Source organism: Galeopterus variegatus, unplaced genomic scaffold (genome assembly GCF_000696425.1).
Source record: "Galeopterus variegatus unplaced genomic scaffold, G_variegatus-3.0.2 Scaffold1150, whole genome shotgun sequence".
Lineage (NCBI taxonomy): Eukaryota > Metazoa > Chordata > Mammalia > Dermoptera > Cynocephalidae > Galeopterus > Galeopterus variegatus.
Window position 1 is genome coordinate 361,740 of NW_007727261.1, and position 10,642 is coordinate 372,381.

The 10,642-nt window shown below is 41.3% G+C and overlaps 1 protein-coding gene across 1 annotated transcript in view; it reads left to right on the top strand.

The window, feature by feature from the left end:
* Nucleotides 1-8,441, top strand: part of LOC103592443 (mitochondrial amidoxime reducing component 2-like) — a 22,270-nt gene extending 13,829 nt beyond the window's left edge. Inside the window, exons 4-6 of the mRNA XM_008575174.1 lie at nucleotides 6,537-6,598; nucleotides 6,687-6,758; nucleotides 7,962-8,441. Coding sequence (XP_008573396.1) covers nucleotides 6,537-6,598; nucleotides 6,687-6,758; nucleotides 7,962-8,085 — 258 coding nt within the window. The 3' untranslated portion in view covers nucleotides 8,086-8,441. The remainder of the gene's footprint in view (nucleotides 1-6,536; nucleotides 6,599-6,686; nucleotides 6,759-7,961) is intronic.
* Nucleotides 8,442-10,642: the final 2,201 nt, after the last annotated feature.

The following is a 10,642-nucleotide window of genomic DNA, read 5'->3' on the forward strand; positions in this document are numbered from 1 at the left end:
TGAACCCATGGAGGTGTTGGGAGGGTGTGCACCCAGAAAGGGCATGGAAGTTTTGAGAACCTCCATTCCCATATGTTGTCCTGTGCATCTTTCCCATTTGGCTGTTCCTGAGTTGCACCCTTAAAAATAAACCAGTCACAGTAAAGCACTTTCCTGAGTTCTGGGAGTCATTCTAGTGAATTGTCAAATCTTAGGAGGGGCTTGTGGGAACTCCTGATTTATAGCCAATTGGGGGCAGTCTTGTGGGACACAGCCCTTCACCTCTGGGGTCTGCACTAACTTCTGGTAGTTAGTGTCAGAACTGAATTGAATTGTTGGACACCCAGTTGGTGTCAGAAAATTGCAGATTTGTTGTTGGAAAAGACATCGTGTGTTTGGTGTCAGAAAGAATTTGAGAATTTTACCTAGAATAAAATGATTTTTAAAATGCGTTGTTGGGATTTTAATGCTTCTTATAAAAAATAAGACAAAAAAAGGAAAAGAAGAAAATTAAGATTTATTATAAAAAACAAATAATGTTTAAATCTTGGTGAGGAGCCTTCCGTGTATATCTCTATAAATGTATAAACATAGCTATATATAAAGATTTTTTTGATGTCCATGAAATCATTCTGTATATTCTACATACGATTGCTTTTTCACTCGGCAACATGTTGAACATTATTCAGTGTTAATAAATATAAATTCACATCCTCTTTTCTCATGCTGAATAGTAATCATTGCGTATACACCCTGTATGTATTTAGCCAGACTCTAGAAGATGACTTTCCGAGTTTACTGTGGTTGTGTAAGGGTATTGATGCCAAATCAGAAAGATTGCTATGGATTTCAGAACAGAACAATTTTGTTTATTCACTTACTCATTTCGTCAGTTTATCCCCAAATACTTTAAAATTGCTTCTAACAATTGTATGTACAACACAATATAATAAACTTATGAGTAGCCATTAGAAAACCAGGAGCAGAGAAAGGGACCCCCCCCTCCATCCTGTGGCTGAGACTGGGGAGATGAGGGGCGAGCACAGTGGCTGCAGCTGGAGCCTGGGGAATAGTTTCCCAAAGGCTCCCTAGCTGTCCTAACCTGTGCACTTCAAGATAACTCCTGTCAGAGCCCGCTGCCACAGCAGGCCACTCAGGCTTTTTCTGTCCTTCCTTCCATCTTACTCTCAGCTGTCTGCTCGTCCTTCTCTGGTTAGTTGGTGTATGAGAGCTCACCTTGGTCTCCATACTCACCTGGGTGTGCTCTGTCTCTGGCTACACACGCAGACACACACCTATATTTGCATAAATAGAGATAGAATATAGATATGGGTATACATTCTCTCTATATCTATATTCCCTCTATATAGATATATAGGGTCCTTCAAAAATATAAAAATCAGAAGATAACATGAATCTTTCCTTGAAATTTTTGAAGTACCCTCGTGTGTGTGTGTGTGTGTGGTCATATGTGTCTGTGTATATACATATGTGTATATATAGAGGGGGCAGAAGGGGGAGAACCTTCTACACTAGCCATATTTTGTTTCATACGTTTAATTTTTTGCTTGACAAATGCCGATGTGGATTCTAGTGAAGGTCTCAGGTAAACAAGCACCCTCACCTGTGCTGTTCTGTGTGTCAACAACATCTTCTACCTCTTCTGCTGGGTGCTGGGTGCTGCTTGTGATGGAAAACTGTGTAGTCTTAATTTAGTATTTACAAGATGTGTGCAAATTAACAGCAAATTCTCAGGATTATTTCCAAAGAGCTCAGCCCATTGCGTATAGTACTTGCCCCTTTCTCCTTACCTTTTTCGTGTCCTTGCTTTCCTTCTTTCATCTCAAAAACTCCATGGTTTTATCCTTTCACTCTAAAACGTCCCAGGTACCTATATTTTGTCAGACTGCAGAGAGGATGATCCCCAGCAGGGGGCGCACCAAGCTCTTAGAGCTGCTTTTATGTTTAGGGAAGACGCTGGAATTTTGCTGAATAGTGTATGTCACTAAGTGGTGTATGTCCAGTAGAATGTAATGGAAATTTTAATTTCATGCAATATTAATTTGAACTCATTTTTCAATAATTTAAAATGTATTATTATTTTCCGGTAATAACTGGATTAATAAGTGCAATTAAACTTAGTTTGCTTAATATGTTGTTATTGCAAATAATGCTTTAACCAAAATGCTGACAATGATCAGATTAGGGTGGGTGACATGATTATATGATGTGATTAATATTTTAGAGGTAATTAGAGCTGGCATTGGGGGGTGCTGCTGACAACTCCTATGAATCCAGACAATTTGCTATTCTAAACTGGCTCCTCCAGATGTTTAACGGTGTAAGAGCAGATCACTAAAATCTGTCTTGTTGAGCTAGGAAACCTAATTGAACTTTTCAGACTTGCTTGCTTTCTATAATATTCATGATGCAGAATTAACTCAGATATGTGGCCTTGAAATATGACATTCATCATCACTTGGAAAAAGGAAATTGAATGAAGGTACTTGGAGAGTGCAGGGTTAGTTCTGTACGGGGCTGCCAGATCGCCTCTCATGCCTGTGGCCTCAGCGCGCTTGTGCAGTGAAACGCCAGGGCCACCACCCATCCCTTCCCTGTACAGGAGCTGTATTTCTAGGTCACACCCCATCCATCTGAGGTCACATTCCACCAGGGGACTTGCCATGTGCTACGGTTGTCTTGCAGTTTTCTGTTTGGAGATTGCTTATAATAAGATCTAGCTAGGAGATGAAGATTCCATTCACTACATGGAGTGTCCTTGACTTTTATAAAGGTTACCTAGTTCACCCATTTTCTTGCTACTGCTAAGGCTACTGTGAGGCTTGGAATCCTCACAGTGCCAATTGTCTAGCTCTTAATCCTGTTTGTGATGCCCAATTGGTTTTTTTTTTTGTCTTTTGTCTTTTTTCTGTGTCCGGCAACGGTTTGCAACCCTCAGTGTTGCCCCCGTACCGGACCGGGGACCGGCAACGGGATCGCAACCCTCGGCGTTGCTCCCGCGCCTCGCTCAGCCAGTGAGCGGGAACCGGTCTGTATGTGGGATCCAGACCCTCGGGCGGGAGCGCCGCCGCGCTTCCCAAGCGGCGCACTATCCAGTGCGCCACCGGGCCGAGTGATGCCCAATTGTAAAGCTAGGCGACCACGCTAGTTGTTGCGGCTCTTTTACCTACCAGTAATCCTGCACCAACTGGGCCGATAGTTGAGCTAGGGCTGGGTCTGGAGCTCCCAGACCCCTCAAGCCCATTCACATACTGGGTCACAAACCCTTCACATGCCAGGCTGGGTCACAAGACCTCTTCACACAGGTCTGTGAGCTAGACAACCAGCCACACGGTCCTTGGAAGCTGCAGGTCTGGAAAAACATGGCCACGCAGGGAGGGCACCAGAGGCAGTAAACACCAGCCAAAGCGGCGCCATCGTGCAGGCACACTTACTCCACCCACACACAATGCTTACTGAACGACCCTGAACTGGTGCCGAGGTGAGGGGAGTCTGATCAAACTGTTCCATTTCCCCAACACCCATCAACTGATATTTTGGAATATGGAGTTTATTTCCACACAAAAACAGTTTCCTAAAGGATAGTTGGGAACCCAGGGCACCATGGAGACCTCCTCAACTCAATTTGTAGCTGTGGTCATAACTGGTAGGGAATGTCTGAGTTCTGAAGACCCAGTTATGTACTGGAGACCCTTTTATGCATTTGCTGAATCACCCCTACAAGGCCCGGTGGTGGGTGGGGTGGGGTGGTTATTTACTCCTGAAAGACGACCAAAGCCTGACCTGTTGATCATCAGCAGCAGAAGTGGAAAGGCTGTGGTCTTAGTCCCTACCCCCTGCTCTGCTCTGCCTCATCCAGAAAGGGGCTTCAGTTCTCTCCCATGCCCCTGAGGGGAAGGGAAGCAGCCAGGTGTGCAGGCATAGATTTCCTCATTTTCTGATTTCTTGCCAAATCCCTAGACTCCTGGTCTCCAAAAACCTTGCCTGGGTTGAGATCAAGAAACGGTTTATGCACAATACCATTATCATATCAAAATAAATTATCCCTTTATGTCATGGAATAATGACATAAATTTTTATAATTATGATCAATGTTTGTAATTATCCAATTTTTCTATAAATATTCTCGCTTTTTTTTTGATTGGTTGATTTTCACCATTTGCTTGAATTAGGATTCAAATAAGATCCATATATTATAATTTGTTGATTTCCCTCTCAAATCTCTTTCAATCTTTAGGTTCTGACTTTCTCCATCTTTTTTTCCCCTGCAATGTTGTCATTGTTAAAGAAATTCAATTATTTGTAATGTATAAGTTCCATGATCTGAATTGTGCCTATTATAACCTCGCAATGTTTTTTTCATGTATTTCTATATCCCTCTTAGTACTAGAAAATAAATTGGAAGTGAAATAAAGAGTTTTAATGAGATTCCATTTCAATTTTGTATTTTATAAGTGTTATTGCAGAGTTCATCAGGAGGTACATGTCTATCACTTTTTGCTATATTGACCATTGATGATCATTGTCTGGAACAATTGACTCATTAGGAATTGAAAGATGTTTATATTTTAGTTCTATACTTTATTTTCTTATATTATCTAGGATATTTCTATAAAAGAAGCTTTCACTAATTAACTGTTTGGTTAAATTACCAAGATATTAAATAAAAGGCATGTAAATGAAAAAAAAAATAAAGAAACGGTTTGTCGAGGGACACTCTGCATCTGAGTATAGACTCTGTTGCTGGTCTGTGGAGCCTGTAGTGAGGCCCCATCTCCCTATGCCTCCCACCTCTCCCCCTGAGACCTGGACAAAGGATTACCGTGGGCTATTCAAACTTTAATCGGTAGGTCTCAGCAGAGGCAGGCATAGGTATCTTAAAGATAAACACAGATGGCTCCCCTATTAGCAAGAGGCACCTGTCGTCTTTATATAGCTCTACATGCCCGCCTCCCGAATACAGATGCTCCTCGACTTACAAACCAGTTACGTCCAGATAAACTGATTGTAAAGTCAACAAATCATGAGTCGAGCGGTTGTACGTCTCAGACCTTCTGATATATATATCATACTATGTATGCATATATAATAATACTGAACATGCCACCCCACAATATGACACTCTGGCATATTGACTATTTTGAGTTAAAGGCACTTGAAAAACAGCAAGTGCAAGATCACTCTGACCTTCCTTCTGTTTCTTAAAAGCAGGAGTTGGAATGCCCCTGTGAAAGCTGCCCTCCCTGTACCTGAGGGAAAGTGTCCTTCTTATCATCAAGGACCGGAACCTGAGGCTGAGGGAAATCTGCACAAACAAACCTGGTTAAACTAACCCTTATCTTCCTAGTCAGTTCTCTACCTGATTAACTAGCCTAGCACAAGCCCCTTGCCTGTCACCTCTCCCTCACTCGCTTCAGCATGCATGCACTCAACCCCAGCCACACCCGCGCCATGGAAAACTTACATTGAGTAACTTTGTATACTTTTGTCCTGTCTTATGTCAATTTAATTCTAAGGCCCAGTCAAAAAAAACCCTCAGAGGGTAGAGGTAATATTTTGCCTTCCCTACGATATAGTCTGTATAACTTCTACATGAGGGTACTTCAAAAAATTCATGGAAAGATTTGTATTATCTTTCAATTCTATTTTTTCCGGAACTTATTTGAAGCACTCTTGTATGTGTGTATATATATATGTATGTGTATGTGGGGTACATATAACACAAATCATATTATATATGCATATAATATCTATAACCTTCATATATGTGTATGTATACCTATGCATGTATGTGTGTGTGTGTGTGCACATATGGTTAAACGCTGGGAGGTTAAAAGTCCTGCCTTCAGAAAGATTTTCAAACCTAGCTGTCCTACATCCTTCTGCTGTGATCCTGAGAAAATTTCTCACCCTCTCTAGGCCTCTTTCTTTGGGTAAAGTGGAGATTATCACAGTAGTACTGCCCTCAAAGTTGTAAGGATTGCTTGGAGCCCTGAGGCAAACATTGGCAGTGCCCATGTTCAAGGTGGGAAGACTGACCACCGTCAGTGACCTCGGGATGCGAGGACCCTGCTGGCAGGCTGCCTTGTGGGGGTGGCAGTGTTGAATGTGTCAATCGTCACCAACTTCTCTTGGGAGATTGATGTTCCACTCATTAAAGGATCTTCGGATTTTAACTTGGCTTCCATCATGGCTTAGCTATAAGGAAAGAAGGGCTTGTCTTGTAAGCTATACATTTCTTATTGGACATCAGTATATTTGCCTTCTAGTTAATTTATGATTCTCATGGCAAACTGCATCATAGAAGGTCTGTTCGTGCTGTGCTGACAGAATGAGGGCTTTGAGGCTGTGAGTCAGGAGGTGGACCTGGGTTCACCAACATGTTACCTCCCTTTGAGCCCTTTTGGGACCTATTTCTTGGTGTCTTCTCATGCTGCTTACTTCTGCTAGTTTCGTAGTTAGTACCAGCCAAGAAATAAATGGACTTACAGGCTTGCAAGACTTAATTAAAAAGATAACTTTCCCTTTTCTGCTAGGACACCTGGGATGAACTCCTAATTGGTGGTGTAGAAATGAAAAAGGTGTTGGCTTGCTCCAGGTAAGGATTCTCACTAGACTTGACCTCAGGGGTGTGGCATGCTCCTTCATTCTTAGCTGTCACCTAACCCTTGGTTATTGTGTGACAGGTGCATTATGACCACTGTGGACCCAGATACTGGAGTCATAGACAGGAAGGAGCCACTGGAAACCCTGAAGAGGTAGAACACTAATGTGTCTATTGTATTTTTAATAATGTCCCTATCCCAGAGCTACTTGTGGGTTTAGGTGCTATGTCTGAGCTTATGCTTTAAGAAGGTGCATGTGACCTTGTTATCCAGGGGCACCTTCCACCTGCCTTCTGGTTGGTTTGTGTCTGTCAGTGAATGTGAGTGATTACCTGTTGCCTCCTTTTTTTTTCTGGATGGATCCTTTAGTGCTTTTTATAAATTATTAATTATATAATATTATGTCTCTCATATCAATTTTTAATAATATTAACATGGACATTTCCAAATTAAAGCCCAAATACTTTATTTAATTATGTTTATTGCAGCTCAAATTCCTTTATTAGAATCAATAGGAGGATAATTGGAATTGCATAATAAAATATTAGAAAAAAAAGGAATGTAATGAGTTGTCAGAGTTTATCTAGGAGTTTATTTTATGCCAGGTTTTTTCTTTTGTTTTGTTCTTTAAAGAATTTTGGATGACTTTAGTTCTTAATGTAAAATGTGTTTTTAGACCTAAATTAACATTTTTTGGAGCTGAATTCTGTTTTGTTTCCCTTTCCTCTGTTTTGTTTGTTTCTACTGGGTTTCGGTTAGAGAAGAGGTTATTTCTTCAAGCCTTCAAATTTATAGTTGTTTTGTTTTTGGTTTTTAATGTTTAAGATACAGTGAAGTTAATTCTTTTTTCTTCAGGCAGGCCCTTGGGAAAAAAAAATTAGCTTCAGCAGTAGTCCAGACTCACCTGCCAACTGCATATCTGTCTTAATTTTTGTTCACCAACAAACCACAGCTTTGGGCTTACAAGCTTGGAAGGTGTTGAAAGCAAAGCACTTAAATGCATTAAACAAGAAGTTTGGAGAGCTCAGGGCAGTTCTATTTTGAGATTTCATGACATTTGTTTCAATGAGTTGTGAAGTTGAGGTACTCACGTCAACAAAGTGTTTTATACTTACACATCTAAGTGGTTATTTTTTGGCCTCAAACCAAAGCCATCTAAAAATTGTTTAGACTCTCAGGATACTTCTCGAAAAACCAGGATTATTTGCAGTTTGACTGATTGTCCACAGTTGTCTCTGTCAACTTTAGAAAAGGCTGCTATTTATTTATAAATAACCTGAGAATGAAAACTTGAGTTCTATGTAGAGCACTTAGATTTCCTTTTTGTGTCTGATGATAAATTTTTGCTTCTTTCAGCTACCGCCTGTGTGATCCTTCTGAGAAGCAGATATACAAGTCGTCCCCACTTTTTGGGATCTATTGTTCAGTGGAAAAAATTGGAAGCCTGAGAGTTGGTGACCCTGTGTATCAGATGGTGTAGTGACAGACCCAGCAGGATGATATGGTAAAGGGGCAGCTTTGCTTCTGGAATACAGTACCTGGAAACCATGGCCACATTTTCTTGTGTTAAGATATTTTTTACACTTTGCTGTTTTACTTCTTGGGAGAATGAGCAGTTTTGTATTTTGATCTTTGGAGTTGGAAAATGTGCTTTATTTCTATTCCCTTTGGTAATCTGTGTACTTCCACCCAGCCTTCTCCACTTTTCCACTCAGTTATAAAATGCTGACGGAGGAGCCTCAGCAGAAAGGCAGGCATATGTCCCAGTCCAGTAAGGAGTATCATTAAGGGATAGGGAGATGAAGGTGAGCGATTCTCAAGAGTTATGTATTTATTTTTTCTGTCTCTATAGAAGAGTGAAAGGGAAATATTTAAGTTATTCAAAACCAACTTGGGAAAAATGTTTAAGTCAAATGCTTTTTATCAAGTGTATTTTTAAAATATAATCTCAGTTTGAAAAAAAATCAGTGCATCAAGGCAACTGGATCCTGAATCATGAGGTAGAAGTAATGTTCACACATTGATTGCATTGGGCACATAAAACCCGACTACTGGAGGCACATGCCTAACCCCCAAGTCACAGGAACGAGGAAGTCAGCTGGAAGACGTCAAGTTGAAGTTTTTATGTAGCTCTTCTCATAAAATCCATAGCCAGTTCTGAAAATCACCTCATCTCCAAAAACTCTTCACCACCCTTTCAGAGGGAAGAGGCCTGAGCTTCTCAGCTGTGGTTACCTGCCCTTGTAGCCTTGACTCCCACAAGCCTGGCCATAGAGGACACTGGAGGGTAGTGGGTCAGACAGCCTAGGTCTAGCATTAGGTAGACCTGAGCTCGAAGTCCTAGCATCTTCCTGACTTGGTTGAGTTCCTACACCTCTCTCTGTCTCGTTACCCTTTTACCCACAAGCCTGGCCATAGAGGACACTGGAGGGTAGTGGGTCAGACAGCCTAGGTCTAGCATTAGGTAGACCTGAGCTCGTAGTCCTAGCATCTTCCTGACTTGGTTGAGTTCCTACACCTCTCTCTGTCTCGTTACCCTTTTCTGAAAAGTGGGAATAATGGTAGTGCTCACCAGAACAACCAGTAAAAGTTACTTTGCATGCTGAGTTCATACAGAGTTGCAGCACTGCAACGGAAACACAGAAATTGCTCGGTAAATATTAACTGTGATTCTTACTGTCATCATTGCAACTACTGCTCCACACAGAGCCCAGTCTTGGGTGCCATGGTGGGTATAAAGATAAGACAGACTTTGCCACTGGGGTGGGCAAAAAGGAAATAAACTTCTATTGGCTGCCTGTTATGACCAGGCACTTACATAACCATAACCATAACCATATTTCAATCAGTTGGAAGATGACTATTTTTCCCACATTTTAATATCTCTGAAATCAGAGAGCTTCTTAGAACATTCAGGATGCCTTTTTAAAAAATCTTACTGATGCATAAAATAATAGCTCATCTTACAATTGGTGTATCTTGGATTTGGTGAAATATAGTAAGTACTAGAAAGAAAATTATGAAGTTCCTAAGTGCCTGCCATTTCTACAAGCCCTCATCTGGGGAGAGTGGACCAAGCCTGAGCCATCTAGCTTGAGTGAAACTGATCCTGAACTTGCTGAGGAAGGACGGTCAGGAGAGTGCTCCAGGGGTCCAATGTGATGGAAGCCTCTAGAAGGTCCAACCTATGGTAGGGATCTAGGAGGATGCTGGGGCAGGGGAGAGGGGAGATGAGGATGGAGAGGAGGGACAAAGCCAGATATGGTAGGTTCTTGAAAGTTAGTTTGCAGATAAAGGTAGCTGTGAAACATCATTAAACCCAAATCATGATCAAAGCTGTGCTTGTGGGATTTGGTCCTGAAAGCCACGTGTGGGATGGACTGGAGGGAGACAAGAGGCAGGTCAGGTGGGAGTGAGGGCTTGTTGTTTAAGTAGGGTGGGGAGGAGAGGGAGGTGCGAATGCCCAGCTCCTCAGCACAGCATGGGTGCTGTTTGCCATTTTGCACTAAGCCTCTCGGGCTTTTCTGCTCTGAACGTGCTTCTCCTCCATGCACCGTAGAGTCCCACCTGGCGAACTCTGTGGGAAGCCTTCCCTACAGCCTGCCCCCCAGAATCACCAAGAGCTTTCCTTTCTGGTCATGCACTTCTGTTAGGGCTTTAAAAAGAAAAGCAGTGTGAAATAAATAAATAAATAAATAAAAGCAGTGTTACTGTTTTTAAGTTGAGCCCATTAAGATGTCTACATTTTGGAGACCCTCCTTTACAGGAAAGGTTAAAGGACAGATTAAAGCCCTTAAAAAGAGAAAAAGTAGTTAACACTTGCACCAAGTTTGCTTGAGTTATTTATTTATCCCCTTTAGTTTAATTATACAAAAGCTTATGTTTTATTATAAATTCAATACATGTTCACCAAGGCAAATTTAGAAAATACCAGAAAACTAGAAGAAAGAAATCACTTATTGTCATGTTTATAAATTTTTATTCTGGTTGGTATTTTTGTTTGTTTAACATAGCTGTTATCTATAAACATCTATATC